At 42.0% G+C, this 15,610-nt stretch overlaps 2 protein-coding genes across 4 annotated transcripts in view; one reads left to right on the top strand and one right to left on the bottom strand.

Annotated features, from left to right (window-relative positions):
* The first annotated feature begins 989 nt into the window (after positions 1–989).
* On the top strand, positions 990–13,882 carry dnttip2 (deoxynucleotidyltransferase, terminal, interacting protein 2). 2 transcript variants are annotated; one of them, XM_060932119.1, is made up of 8 exons: positions 990–1,082; positions 4,875–6,892; positions 6,991–7,129; positions 11,295–11,390; positions 11,490–11,654; positions 11,843–11,952; positions 13,417–13,517; positions 13,786–13,882. In XM_060932119.1, exons 1-7 carry the CDS (start codon positions 1,008–1,010, stop codon positions 13,514–13,516), a joined length of 2,703 nt encoding a protein of 900 aa, XP_060788102.1. In that variant the 5' UTR covers positions 990–1,007; the 3' UTR covers position 13,517; positions 13,786–13,882. The 2 variants fall into 2 exon arrangements, with proteins under 2 accessions (XP_060788102.1, XP_060788104.1); XM_060932121.1 differs by having other exon boundaries at positions 13,781–13,882.
* Positions 10,180–15,610, bottom strand: part of spata6 (spermatogenesis associated 6) — a 55,089-nt gene continuing 49,658 nt past the window's right edge. For both annotated transcript variants that reach the window (XM_060932122.1, XM_060932123.1), the window contains exon 12: positions 10,180–15,184. In XM_060932122.1, coding sequence (XP_060788105.1) covers positions 14,980–15,184 — 205 coding nt within the window. In that variant the 3' untranslated portion in view covers positions 10,180–14,979. The remainder of the gene's footprint in view (positions 15,185–15,610) is intronic.

The raw sequence follows: 15,610 nt of genomic DNA, 5'->3' as shown, positions 1-15,610 counted from the left end.
GCTCCGGTTTCCCCCACAGTCCAAAGACATGCAGGTTAGGTTAACTGGTGACTCTAAATTGACCGTAGGTGTGAATGTGAGTGTGAATGGCTGTCTGTGTCTATGTGTCCGCCCTGTGATGACCTGGCGACTTGTCCAGGGTGTACCCCGCCTTTCGCCCATAGTCAGCTGGGATAGGCTCCAGCTTGCCTGCGACCCTGTAGAAGGATAAAGCGGCTAGAGATAATGAGATGAGATGAGAAATTACTCTTTGTTATACAGGGTCAAAGTAGATGCGCAATACAAAAAAAAAGTACATTACATATAAGGTTTCAGCATAATTTCAGTCCCAAAATAACTGGGGTCCATCTTCTTATGAATAGCGGTACTTTAAATTGTAATATAGCTGTCATATTTTCCATTGTACGTGATCAACCTTTTGTATCCATTGAGCTTTTGTAGGTGTACATGGCTGCATCCAATTAACAGTAATCATTTTCTTAGCAGTCATTAACAAAATATGTAACATGTAGCATTGGTCCTTAGAAAGCAAATGTTCAGGTATCTTCTCCAGTAAGAAAATTAAAGGGTCAAGAGGTATGTCAACTCTGAAGACAATGTCCAGTTCTTCTTTAATGTTTTTCCAGTATGCTTGTATCACTGGGCAATCCCAGAAAATATGGGCATGATCCCCCACCATGCCACAGTTCCTCCAACAGGTGTTGGGGGTATTGCTTGTAAACTTTGACACCTTCAGAGGTGTTCTGAAGAATCTCAATTTCACTTTCCAGTCAAATTCTTTCCACATTTGACTTCCAATCCCTTTATGACTTGCTAAACATATATTTTCCCAAGACTCATCATCAATAATTGCATTAAGTTCAAGTTCCCACTCACTTTTAATATGTAAGGTATTATCTGAAGTATCTTTCAGGAATGGATGTTTCAGCTTATCGATTGGTACAGTCTGAGTGTCTGGCGGTCACGTGATCTATCCGGAAGTGTGTGGAAGCACGTTTAGCGGCAAGATGGTGGCCACCAGGAGAGGAACGCGTGTGAGTTCTCCAGAGAAGAACACAAACGATGAAGCCGCAGAAACACCGGTGTGTTTTTCATTTTTATAACTTGGACTAGAATTGTGCATTAAGTATTGTTACTCTGCAGACTCACAGCCGGATAAAATGAACTGGAGCTGCGGTTATTAAATGGCCACGCTTCTGTTTGCTAGCTAACAAACATTTTATCGCTAGTTACTTGTTTGATAAACATTTAAATATATTGTAACGATAGCTGTGCGTCGATAAATCAGCTTTCGTTAACAGACATGACAGCTGGAATCAAAGTTTTCTTGGTCATGTAAATAGTCAAGCTTCACGTGGATGTTTCCACCTCTTGATATGCACCATTTTATCAGCCTTCATCTACAGTGGTGCTTGAAAGTTTGTGAACCCTTTAGAATTTTCTATATTTCTGCATAAATATGACCTAAAACATCATTAGATTTCCACACAAGTCCTAAAAGTACATAAAGAGAGCCCAGTTAAACAAATGAGACAAAGGTATTATACTTGGTCATTTATTTATTGAGGAAAATGATCCAATATTACATATCTGTGAGTGGCAAAAGTATGTGAACCTTTGCTTTCAGTACCTGGTGTGACCCCCTTGTGCAGCAATAACTGCAACTAAATGTTTCCGGTAACTGTTGATCAGTCCTGCACACCGGCTTGGAGGAATTTTAGCCCATTCCTCTGTACAGAACAGCTTCAACTCTGGGATGTTGGTGGGTTTCCTCACATGAACTGCTCGCTTCAGGTCCTTCCACAACATTTCGATTGGATTAAGGTCAGGACTTTGACTTGGCCATTCCAAAACATTAACTTTATTCTTCTTTAACCATTCTTTGGTAGAATGACTTGTGTGCTTAGGGTCGTTGTCTTGCTGCATGACCCACCTTGTCTTGAGATCCAGTTCATGGACAGATGTCCTGACATTTTCCTTTAGAATTGGCTGGTATAATTCAGAATTCATTGTTCCATCAATGATGGCAAGCCATCCTGGACCAAATGCAGCAAAACAGGCCCAAACCATGATACCACCACCACCATGTTTCACAGATGAGATAAGGTTCTTATGCTGGAATGCAGTGTTTTCCTTTCTCCAAACATAATGCTTCTCATTTAAACCAAAAAGTTCTATTTTGGTCTCCTCCATCCACAAAACATTTTTCCAATAGCCTTCTGGATTGTCCATGTGATCTTTAGCAAACTGCAGACAAGCAGCAGTGAAGTTACCCTGGGGTCCTTTGTGACCTCGCCGACTATTACACGCCTTGCTCTTGGATTGATCTTTCTTGGTCGACCACTCCTGGGGAGGGTAACAATGGTCTTGAATTTCCTCCATTTGTACACAATCTGTCTGACTGTGGATTGGTGGAGTCCAAACTCTTTAGAGATGGTTTTGTAACCTTTTCCAGCCTGATGAGCATCAACAACGCTTTTTCTGAGGTCCTCAGAAATCTCCTTTGTTCGTGCCATGATACACTTCCACAAACATGTGTTGTGAAGATCAGACTTTGATAGATCCCTGTTCTTTAAATAAAACAGGGTGCCCACTCACACCTGATTGTCATCCCATTGATTTAAAACACCTGACTCTAATTTCACCTTCAAATTAACTGCTAATCCTAGAAGTTCACATACTTTTGCCACTCTGATATGTAATATTGGATCATTTTCCTCAATAAATAAATGACCAAGTATAATAATTTTGTCTCATTTGTTTAACTGGGTTCTCTTTATCTACTTTTAGGACTTGTGTGAAAATCTGATGATGTTTTAGGTCACATTTATGCAGAAATATAGAAAATTCTAAAGGGTTAACAAACTTTCAAGCACCACTATATCCCATCCACTCGTCCAAAAGGACTACAGTATAACCGCTGCACTTATTCTGGTGGTGGATCAGTTTGAGCTAAACAGACTTGGTACAATGCAGTTTGGCTTGGGTTTAAAACTCAATGTCACTGTTGAGTTGAGATCTAAATAAATCGGCTAACAGTAGTGCTGTGATCAGAAACTGGCACTGATGAAGGGCTACAACACAATGTGAATAGAAAAAAATGAACTCTATTATGTTTCAAAAAACAACACGGCCACGTCAGTGCTGTGCTGAGAATGGTCCATCAGCCAAATAATATCTGTCTCTATATGGACACAACAGAGGTGATGCATTGTGCATAAGTGTCCTGCACATTGTGTTTATCCTACTCTAACACACCCAGTTCAACTCTCAAAAAGTACTGGTTAGGTGTGTTGGAGCACAGAAAATGTAGGAAAGTGTATACTCCAGGAGCAGGGGTGGGAACGTGGGGTACAGTCAGTGAAAGTGCATCTGATGCCAGGGTTATGTTCAGACTGCTGGGCTTCAACTTATGAAATCAAAATCAGAAAGGCTGATTTATTCGAGCCCAGCTATTCTTGTGATCTTTATTAATGTTAGAAGTAGCAGATGAGGATGATCATCAGTAGCAGAGAGCACAATTCATGCAGATCTATGCTGGTTTTGTATCTTACTTTGTGCTTACATAGTTTTGTTACTGGTAGGGGTGGGTATTGCCAAGGACCTCACGATACGATACGCATCACGATACTTGAGTCACGATACGATACTGCGATATATTGCGATATTCTACATAGTTCACTGAAAAATGTAAACGCATTATGCATCTTAAAATCCGAGTTGTATGTACATCAGATGATAGTGATAATTCATGGGACAAACTGAGTCAAAACAATGTAATTCTAATTATCCATGCCATTTTATTGTAACTATACAAGCGCAAGTTACAACATATTTGCAGGAACAACACACTGTCTGGAACACATTGAAAAGTGCAGTGTGCATCTTAGTCTCCCTGAGCACAATTATGAAACACAGTGCAGTGTGGGTCAGTGTCCACACACTGAAACTGAACTGAAACCTCAGTGAATCACGTTTCTTCTGAACTTTGAGTAAATACTCAAAATAAAATGCAGTGTCTCACACACACTAAAATTGAAAATGCAAAATAAAGTGCAGCTTCTTGCCTTTGGCCTTAAATGACAAAATTAAGTTCAGTTACAGTAAGTCACACATCACTGAAGTAGATGGGAGGACTTTGGCGCTGTCCAGTGTAGTTTGCTTCGGGTCGGGTTTCGGTGGCTCTGGCTGAGCTAATATGTCGGGGTGGTGTCGTGCTAAGTAAGTTCGCAAGTTTGTTGTGTTACCTGAATATCTAATTGGAGCGAAACAGGTTTTGCAAAGTGCGTACTCTTTGTCCAGCTCACTGTTTTTTTTTCTCCTTTCCTTTGGAATCCAAAGTGCCTCCAAACATCTGCCTTAAAGTTCAGCGGCATCTCTAGGTTTACATTAACAGCCATGCTTGCTTGTTTTTTTTTTTTTCCTCACTGCAACCACCGGGAAAAAAAGAGAAGACGAAGAGTGCCTTGCAGTGAGGTAGCGGCACAGCGACACCTTGCGGAGCGGAGGTGCGGAAGTCGTACTGGATTTACAACCCGTCTGAAACATGATTTATTATTTGAAAAAATATCGATATTCAAATTTTGAGTATCGATATTGAATCGGAAGACAAAGTATCGCGATATATTGCCGTATCGATAATTTTGCCCACCCCTAGTTACTGGTACATGGGACGCCATATGTAATTGCATGAGGTTCATAGAAAGGTTCTGTGAAGCTCTTCGGATCAGCTTGTGGAAGTGTGTATCATGTGATATTGTTTTTAATGAGATTTGATCAAGCATGTTCCCATTAGGTTATTTTAAGTGTTACTAGTCATTGTGACAATAATACATTGATAATATGAAATTGTTTGGTTATGATCCCTTTAACAGATGTCTGCCATCAGAAGAACAAGACGTAGAACAGTGATAGTGACAACGCAGTCCCAGTCTGAACAGACCAGTGACTCCCAGCAGGATGAAGCAGAAGAGCAGAACATGGCTCTAGCTAAACCAGCAAGTTCAACAAAAAGGGAAACCAGAGGTTCTAAATGTCATCCCACAGACAAACAGCCAGAATCCACACATGAAGCCGACGTGTCTGAATCTGAATCTTGTTGTTCTGTGGCGTCGGATACCCAGCTGACCTCTCAAAGCAGAAGGAGAACATCAGTCCGAGGAAAACCTAAAGCTGTGGCTGATCAGGCGGCATCTAAAGCTGAATCGAGTTCATCGTTTGTTAAGACGCCACGCAGATCCACAAGAGGTCAGAAGAAACCTATTGTTTTAGAGTCCACTACTTCACAGGAAGAGGAGCACTCTGAGGCCGAGTCTTGTAGCTCTGTGGCATCTCTCTCAACAAGAGTCACGAGGAGCCGCAGGAAGCCTGCTATTATTCCTGAAGATGCAGCTCACTCAGGGGCCGGTTTGTGCTCGTCTGGACCTCAGGGATCCACTGTTCGTAGGTCCACACGCAACAGAGCGAAGGTTACTGAGCCAATTCCCATCCACTGGGAGCAGCACAAAACTACAGAGGCTTCTGCTGTTTTTGAGCCCAACAGAACAAGGGGACGCAGTGGCAAAGCAAAGTCCAATGAGGAAGACCAGGCTGATGACTCTGAAGGGTGCCACTCTGGCCCTAGCTTGAATCTGAGAAGAACCACTCGTAGTCGGGTAGCTGATTCTGATTCAGAATCAATATCGACTGCATACACTTCTCTGGATAGTCCTTGTTCTACACAGGACAGGGGAACTCCTTGTAGTAGCCGAACTGGCTCAGCTAGCAGCAACCGTGCCGTTCGAGTTTCTAGGTCAAAAAGTGCCAGGCTTGCCTTAGATGTGCCCAGTATTCCTTCACCGATCTCCAAAAGTGTCAAAAAGGACAGTGAAGAGAATGAAACTGAGAAAGACCAGGCTGAAACTACAGAGGATATTCCTTCCCTGTCTGTAAGAACAACAAAGTTTGACATAGAAGGTGGAAAGGAGTTGGAGGAGGATGCAAATAATAAGACAGTTATTGCCGCAGATCAAGAATGTTCCATTGCTGAGGACAATAATGGGGATCGAACTCTTACTGAGGATGAGGTTGAAGTGGTTAAACCTGAGCACAGACAAGACATCTCTTCTGAGACTGAGAAGGATATTCACGATGTTGAGGAATGTCGGGAGATTGCAGATGAGGCCGATTCTGTGCGGGAAGTCCAAGCCATGGAAGAGGAATCAAGTTCCAGTTCAGTGATGCCCCTAAAGAGTGTCACAGTAACTGAAGAGGATGAGTCAAACCTCACAGAAGAACCTGATACTGAAGTCCAGCAATGCTGTGATCCAGCCAAACGTGACGAGAATTTAAAAGTACCCTGTGAACCTGAGGAAAAAGTTAAAGCAACCAAGGAGATGACGGACATGGCAGCTGACAAAGGTGCCATTAGAATTGACCGGGGACCTTCTGAGGAAGGTGTGATGGAAGGCATGACTAACGAGGAAGGACCTTCATCAAGCGCAGAAGCGTGTAAGACAAGTATTGAGAAGACCAAGCCTGTGAAGGGATGTGTCAGCTTGCTAGACAGTAGTGAGGATGAAGAGAGTGGTGATGATGATGGACTCTCAGTGGATGGAGGTGATGACAAGGCTGAGGACTTGGAGAGTGAGGATGAAATGTGCTGTTCTGAGGATCAGCCAGGGCCCTCCGGTGCACCAGGCTCACTCACGGGTAACGGGCTGTTTGTTATTGACACGCATCCTGGATGTCAGCCCAGTGAGAAGTACTACGTTGATACTACACGGAATGAAGATGATTACAATGTCAAGGACTCCAACGCTGTCGAGGACGAAGAGGACTTTATTGATGAGGAAGGAGATGATGAGGAGGATGAAGACTCAAAAGTACTCTTCAGTGTCAGGAAGCCGGCATTGTATGAATTTAACTTTGTGTCCTTAAATCATTTGTTAGATTTTTTTTTTTTTTTTTAAACTTGCGATGTATTTAATCTCTTCGTCTTCTTTCTTTAAGGAATGAATTGTCCAGTTCTATTGACCCGGGGTTGAAGGTAAAAGCTCTTGGCGGATTATATATCAACTTCGATGGCAGCAAGTCCAAATCTGTTTCTGACAACCTGAAAAAGCTCAAAGATCAGAAGAATCAGGATGAGGTATTGAACATGAACGGATTTTCTTACTTCAGTACAGTGCTGTGAAAAAGTATTTGCCCCTTCCTGATTTGTTCTGTTTCTGTATATTTGTCACGTGTAAATGTTTCATTGTCATCAAACTAATTTAATATTAGACAAAGATAGCTCGAGTAAACACAATGCAGTTTTCAAATGGTGATTTCATTTATTGATTTGGGAAGGGGGGAGTTACCCAACCCTACCTGGTCCTACCTTAATACATGATGTTAATTACACATTCACAGTGCCATTCCCAACGGGTACAGTCAGGTCCATATATATTTGGACACTGACACAAATTTTGTTTTTTTACCTGTTTACTGAAACATATTCAAGTTATAGTTATATAATGGGCACGGACATAAAGTCCAGACTTTCAGCTTTCATTTGAGGGTATCCACATTAAAATTGGATGAAGGGTTTAGGAGTTTCAGCTCCTTAACATGTGCCACCCTGTTTTTAAAGGGACCAAAAGTAATTGGACTCGAAGGCTATTTCATGGGCAGGTGTGGGCAATTCCTTCGTTATGTCATTCTCAATTAAGCAGATTAAAGGCCTGGAGTTGATTTGAGGTGTGGTGCTTGCATTTGGAAGATTTTGCTGTGAAGAAAACATGCGGTCAAAGGAGCTCTCCATGCAGGTGAAACAAGCCATCCTTAAGCTGCGAAAACAGAAAAAACCCATCCGAGAAATTGCTACAATATTAGGAGTGGCAAAATCTACAGTTTGGTACATCCTGAGAAAGAAAGAAAGAAAGAAAGAAAGCACTGGTGAACTCATCAATGCAAAAAGACCTGGACACTCACAGAAGACAACAGTGGTGGATGATCGCAGAATAATTTCCATGGTGACGAGAAACCCCTTCACAACAGCCAACCAAGTGAACAACACTCTCCAGGAGGTAGGCGTATCAATATCCAAATCTACCATAAAGAGAAGACTGTATGAAAGTAAATACAGAGGGTTCACTGCACGGTGCAAGCCACTCATAAGCCTCAAGAATAAAAAGGCTAGATTGGACTTTGCTAAAAAACATCTAAAAAAGCCAGCACAGTTCTGGAAGAACATTCTTTGGATAGATGAAACCAAGATCAACCTCTACCAGAATGATGGAAAGAAAAAAGTATGGCAAAGGCGTGGTACAACTCATGATCCAAAGCATCAAGTCAACTTTATTGTCAAATATGCTATACATGCTCGACATCCAGCACAGATGAAATTTCAGTCCTCTCTGACCCACGGTGCAAATAGGCAATGCAATAAATAGAATAACTGAAATAAACAATATAAACACTCTAGATAAGAACTAGACAGACTAAACACTCACAGGTGTGTGTATATATACATACACATGCATATAAATTGGAGCAAAAGGACATAAAATAACAGTCAAGGGCACTTGAGGTATAGCAGGTAAACATGAAATAAGCAGTATAAACAAACTAATAGTTGTTAAGGTGAGATAGTGCAAATGAGCGAGGTAAAGTGAAATGTGCAGTCCCTGAGTTCAGTGTGCGAATGAATGTTGAGAGTGTATATATATGTGTGTGTGTGTGTGTTGGGGGGGGGACTGTGAGGGTGGCATGATGTCAGATGCTGAAGGGAGGGGCAGAACAGGGAGGGAGTTGAGCCTCCTGACCGCCTGGTGAAAGAAACTGTTCTTGAGCCTGCTGGTTTTGGCCCGGAGACTCCGCAGTCTCCTCCCCGACAGCAGCAGGCTGAAGAGGCTGTGAGATGGGTGGGTGGGGTCACCTGCAATCCTGATGGCTTTGCGGGTAAGGCGGGAGTTATAGATTTCCATTAGAGAAGGGAGAGAGACACCAATGATCCTCTCAGCTGCTCTCACGACACAGTGCAGGTGCCATACCACACAGTGATGCAGCTGGTCATACCACATCATCTGTAAAACACAGCGGAGGCAGTGTGATGGCTTGGGCATGCACGGCTACCAGTGGCATGGGGTCACTAGTGTTTATTGATGTGACACAGGACAGAAGCAGCCGGATGAATTCTGAGGTATTCAGAGACATACTGTGTGCTCAAATGCAGCCAAACTGATTGGTCGGCGTTTCATAATACAGATGGACAATGACCCAAAGCATTAAGCCAAAGCAACCCAGGAGTTTATAAAAGCAAAGAAGTGGAATATTATTGAATGGCCAAGTCAGTCACCTGATCTCAACCCAATTGAGCATGCATTTCACTTGTTAAAGACTAAACTTCAGACAGAAAGGCCCACAAACAAACAGCAACTGAAAACCGCTGCAGTAAAGGCCTGGCAGAGCATTAAAAAGGAGGAAACACAGCGTCTGGTGATGTCCATGAGTTCAAGACTTCAGGCAGTCATTGCCAACAAAGGGTTTTCAACCAAGTATTAGAAATGAACATTTTATTTACAATTATTTAATTTGTCCAATTACTTTTGAGCCCCTGAAATGAAGGGATTGTGTTTAAAAAATGCTTTAGTTCCTCACATTTTTATGCAATCATTTTGTTCAACCCACTGAATTAAAGCTGAAAGTCTGAACTTCAACTGCATCTGAATTGTTTTGTTCACAATTCAGTGTGGTAATGTACAGAACCAAAATTAGAAAAATGTTGTCTCTGTCCAAATATTTATGGACCTAACTGTATATAACTAAACATCTACATTGTAAAAGGTTTTAGGCTCGAGTATAAATCCATTAATACTTTACAGCAGGAAAGCATCTCTCCATCAACATACATTAGCTTATGAGTGTTTTTTAATCCCTGCTCATGCAAACAGTTAGCAACCACTCCTGGCGAATAGAAATTTCAGCATCAAAAATCTGGGTGTACTGTTGTCTAGAACAGTTCCTGAAGGGTTCTTTTTATGATTTTTAGATTTCTACAGAAGTTCTGCTTGGATGGTTTATAAGAAGTGAGACCCCTGTTGTCGGGTTCCCCAGAGGGTGGCACAGTGGTGTAGTGGTTCTGGGTTTGAGCCCAGCAACTGACAGGGGCCTTTCTGTGTGGAGTTTGCATGTTCTCCCAGTGTCTCCATGGGTTTCCTCCGGGTGCTCCGGTTTCCCCCACAGTCCAAAGACATGCAGGTTAGGCTAATTGGTGGCTCTACATTGACCGTAGGTGTGAATGGTTGTTTGTGTCAGCCCTGTGATAACCTAGTGACTTGTCCAGGGTGTACCCCACCTCTCACCCATAGTCAGCTGGGATAGGCTCCAGTTTGCCCCTGACCCTGCACAGGATAAGCGGTTACGGATAATGGATGGATGGCTGGAGGGTTCCCCAGAGTGACAAACCACAGAACCATTACATTGCTAGATGGGACCTCATTTTCTAAGAATATAAGTGGCTAGGGAATATATGGTGACTTTTTCAACACGCTAGTGACATCTGGTGCTCAAAATGAGACAACATAGGGTATTTTGAGAAGAAGAAAAAACAACCTTTATTTGTCACATGCACACTTCAAGCACAGTGAGATTCATCCTCTGCATTTAACCCATCTGAAGCAGTGAACACTACAGCGCCCGGGGAGCAGTCAGAGGTCAGGTACCTCGATCAAGGGCACTTCAGCCCAAGGCCGCCCCACGTTAACCTAACTGCATGTCTTTGAACTGTGGGGGAAACCGGAGCACCCGGAGGAAACCCACGCAGACATGGGGAGAACATGCAAACTCCACACAGAAAGGCCCCCGTCGGCCGCTGGGCTCGAACCCGGACCTTCTTGCTGTGAGGCAACAGTCGGTTACATCTTATAATGTGCAGATAGATATAGCTTGATTCATGCTTCAAACTTGTTTATTCTGTAAACATTATGTAAGTTCAACTCTTGTGAACCTAAACAGGCAACAGTGTCATTTTTGTGGATTTCTATGAACCCGTGTTTTCTGTCAACAAATTGTTTTTAAAATCAGTGGCAAGTTGCATTCTTTACTGATAATAAAAAGTCCTTTATCATTGAAATGCACCTTTCTAGTAATATGCCTTTTTGGATAGTTTAAAAGAAGTAATTAAAGTTACAGGTATTTACAAAAATTGCCTTTCTACGTACTCACAAATCGTGACTAGAATTTTAGCGTGAGTGTTAAGTTCAAAGCACTCAAATCAAATGGTAGATTTTCAAATGCTTCATTTCATCTGAATCTCTTTGCTCGTTTTGCAGTTGCTGAAGAAGAGTGTGATTGTTGCAGACTTTGAAAAGAAAGACACTGTGCCACCATACAAGGAATCCAGGCATGCTACGAAATTAAAGCGCAGGGTAAGTAAACGTGTTCCTCAGTCAGTGCTGTGGTATTTTTATGCAGGAACACGGAGCAAGGATTAAGGTGAAGGTTTTTTTTTTTAATGTAATGCACAGGAGGAAAGAGCCAAGACCACAGGAGATGGCTGGTTCAACATGAGCGCTCCTGAATTAACGGAGGAACTGAAGAATGACCTCAAGGCCTTACAGATGCGTTCAGCCATAGACCCAAAGCGCTTTTACAAGAAGAACGACAGACAAGGACTTCCCAAATACTTTGAAGTGAGGACTAATCCAGCACTTTTGATTTCTTGATCTGTGAAGCTAATAAATTTCCCAAAGTAATAAATAAACGTATGGGGAAAAGTGCATTTTTTTTTTCTTTTGTAATGGCGTACAAAGCCTTGTATTTTGTGTACTTGGTTGAGGGAATTTTGACACAAATGTATTTCAAATGTGCTCTTCTGCAGATCGGAACAGTGGTTGATAACCCCATAGACTTCTACCATTCCCGAATTCCGAAGAAAGAGAGGAAGAGGACTATTGTGGAAGAATTACTTGCTGATGCAGAGTTCAGAAGGTAAATTAGATCAGGGATGTGATTTGGGGCTGGTGAAATTATCTGAAAATTTTAGCCGGGGGTCTGGGGGCCGCAGGCCCCCCGAAGCTCCTGGGGTTTTCTGACTTAAAAATTGTACTAAAATGGCAAGCAAACACAAGAAAAAACTTGTCATGATTAACAAATTCAAGCCACTTTAATGGTCAACATGCAACTCTGAGCCCCTATAGTAAATTCAATGATTCTTAACTGACAAAAAGCCAAAACATGAAACCTAAAAATGTCATTCTAAATAAAATCATCTGCATTAGAATAAATAGAAAATTTGTATAAGGAAAAACAAAATTTATACTTTCAATTACTGTAGAAGTTGAACATACCTAAATGTGCCTTTTCAAACAAACATGATGCAACATAAGAATTCATCCACAAGTCTTCAGGAACTCTCAAAGAAAAAAAGATGCTAGCATCCATGTCCAGTTCCAGCAGATCAGTCACTTTTTTTCTGCAGTTTCTACTCTAGCAATGTCAACTTCATATACATAACTCTACAGTGTTCACTCACCAAAGGATAATCATAACTCCACAGTGTTCACTCACTTAAGGATATTCAGAACTACTGTGTTCACTCACTTGGGTTTCGTTTCTATCCCGGGCTCCAGCCCAACTTTGGACGCTCGTAGCTCGGGCATGGGAGGTCCCAGCATCCCCAAACTTGACAGCCAGAGTCCTCTGCCCTCCCCCCAAAGAACCAGCGTGGGCAGGGCGCGCTAGCCCCGCGCCTCAGGACGTAATTTGCCCCGAGGCGAGCTGCGGCGCTCCGCTTAGGCTTCGTTTCTATCCCGGGCTCCAGCCCGACTTTGCACGCTCGTAGCTCGGGCAGGGGAGGTCCCAACTGCCCCAAACTTGACAGCCAGAGACCGCTGCCCTCTCCCCAAAGAACGAAATCGCTGAACAAATGTCTCACAGTCTTATGTCCAACATCTGTAGCAACCTCTTTCTCCAACCATTCCCAGCGGAACTTGTTTTTCACTATTCTGTCGATTTTCTTTAACTCGATTTGCATCTTTACGCTCGATCACGGAGGCTGCCATCTTTCAACTCTTTGTTTGAAGCAAGCTTACGTACAGCTATCTAACAAGCGCGTTCATTGGTTGTTACAGAGCGATGGGCCAATCACGTACCTCGTTTCATCTCAATGACGGAATTACTGAAAGTCGGAACAAATGGGATACGAATGCGGATTTTTGAGCAAAAAATCGGAAAATTTTTTTTCAAATTTTGAGGTGAAAAAAGCGGAAAAATCACATCCCTGTTAGATATGGAGTGCTGAATAAAATTTAGTTTTTTCTTGGGGGCTCTGGTAAACACATGCATTTAATTTAGAGCCCTTAATACATGGGATTTTTTTTTTTTTTTTAAAGCCTAAGTTTGTTTTTACATATTTTGGTATAAACACCACCTTTCTTTGTTTCACCTTTTCAGTTTTAACAAGAGGAAGTATAGAGAGATCGTGGCAGAAAAAGCAGCAGCAGCAGCTGGAAAGATGAATAAAAAGAAGCATAAATTTCATAAAAAGAAATGATGTAAGCTACAGTCATTTTTTACATTTCATACATGTGGTGTTTTATGTAAATACCAGGGAGATTGATGCAGTTTATGTAAAGTTGGGCACAGTCTTTGTGTAACAGTTTTTTAATATAATGAATTTTAATTGAGGGTGTTTTATCATTTTAAATCTTTTTACTAAAACATATGCAATACAAAAGTGTAAAGAAAACTGTAAAGCAAAACTGTAGAATAAGGTTAAACACGTTAGTAGCTTGATGTCTGTTTTTGTTTTCTTGAGTGAAGAAGCCTGAGTTGTGCCACCGGTTTGGAGGATCCCACAACACGACAGTGCTCATTTAAGATCTGTCAAACCGATCACTAATAAATCATGTAAACCAGCCAGCCGTGTAGCTATTTTTTTTTTCCTTCTGTTTGGAAACAGCACTCGCATCATTATCACAGAGGAAGATGACCTGAATGTTCATGATTATACTTGCAGCACTGTGGAAGGTGTGCATTATTGTTGGAGTTTGCATGTCCTCCGCGTGGGTTTCGTCCAAAGACGTGCAGTTAGGCTAACTCGCTACTCTAAATTGCCCATTGATCAGGCTTGGAGAGGGAGGGGCTCTGCCACGTTTAAATGTCATCAGTAATGCCGCTATGGGACTGTGACGTGACATGATATGCATTATTCTTGCAGTAGTTCCAGGTGTTACATGGATTGTAGATTTATACACAGTTTGGGCCTCTTAATTCCAGTGAAGGGAAATTGTAATACCACAGTGCACTGGCATGTGTAATCGTTAATATCAAATTTAGAATCTCAAGGTTTGAAAGGAGTCCACATTAGAGGTAAAGTGTAACTTTTGTAAAGCTGTATTGGCACTGAGAAACTAGTCCTTGTGTAACTCTTGTGACATAAGAACAACAACCGTGGTCCATCATGTGAAATTCCTCTCTGCATTTAACCCATCTGAAGCAGCCATGCTAACAGTGCCCGGGGAGCAGGCGGGGAGGTGCCTCGCTCAAGGGCACCTTAGCCTAACCTGCATGTCTTTGAACCGTGAAGGAAACCCACACAGACACAGGGAGAACATGCAAACTCCACACAGAAAGGCCACTGGAGATCCCAGAACCTTCTTGCTGTGAGGCGACAGTGTTGATCACTACGCCAAGCTTCCTTTAGTTCAAGAGAGAAGAAGGGGAAGTGCGTCATTGTATAATTAACAAAAATAAATAAATTTGCAAGTAGCTGTGGTATAATAGGATATGCTGTTAGGGTAAAGAAATCCACTTTGGTAACAGTAACTTATTTTGCATTCTGTTGTTGAGTATCTTCCTATAACAGCATACTTGCCTTGTTCTATTTTTTTTCTCAAGTAATCAGCATATATAACCAGAATGCACACAACAGTAATATTAATGGCTTCTGAAAATTAGCAGAGAAATGTTGGTTTGGAGTGTGATGAAATAAATAATAACTGGCTTAAAGGAAAACTAGCCATCTTGGATAGGTGACGATGTCCAAGTGCTTTGTGAGTCAGTGTGTGTGGGACTTGATGCTTTTCTGTATAGGTTCTTGTAGATTTTGCCAAGGCTGTCCTCAAACACTGCTCTGTGGGACTTCCCGGTGTATTTGGCAGCTTTGTCTGTCCAGAATGTTCCGTCATCTAAATGAACAGATGGCTCTCCAGGAATAACCCTGCAACATGGAAACACACAAGTTACATTCTGCATTTAACACAGTCATTATATTTTACTGCAATGATGATATAACCTTAGACAAGGTGATAATGCACAGATTTCCATGATCATTCCTATGGCACATGTATATACTGGTTTCCTTTAAAGGAACAGTCCACCGTACTTCCATAATGAAATATGTTCTTCTCTGAATTGAGACGAGCTGATCCGTACCTCTCCGAGCTTTGTGCTACCTCCCAGTCAGTCAGACGCGCTGTTACTCCTGTAGCAATGTAGCTAGGCTCAGCATGGCCAATGGTATTTTTTGGGGCTGTAGTTAGATGCGACCAAACTCTTCCACGTTTTTCCTGTTTACATAGGTTTATATGACCGGTGACATGAAACAAAGTTCAGTTACACAAATTGAAACGTGGCAATGCGCTGC

Source organism: Neoarius graeffei, chromosome 10 (genome assembly GCF_027579695.1).
Source record: "Neoarius graeffei isolate fNeoGra1 chromosome 10, fNeoGra1.pri, whole genome shotgun sequence".
Classification (NCBI taxonomy): domain Eukaryota; kingdom Metazoa; phylum Chordata; class Actinopteri; order Siluriformes; family Ariidae; genus Neoarius; species Neoarius graeffei.
This window is presented reverse-complemented; position numbering and strand designations above follow the sequence as displayed.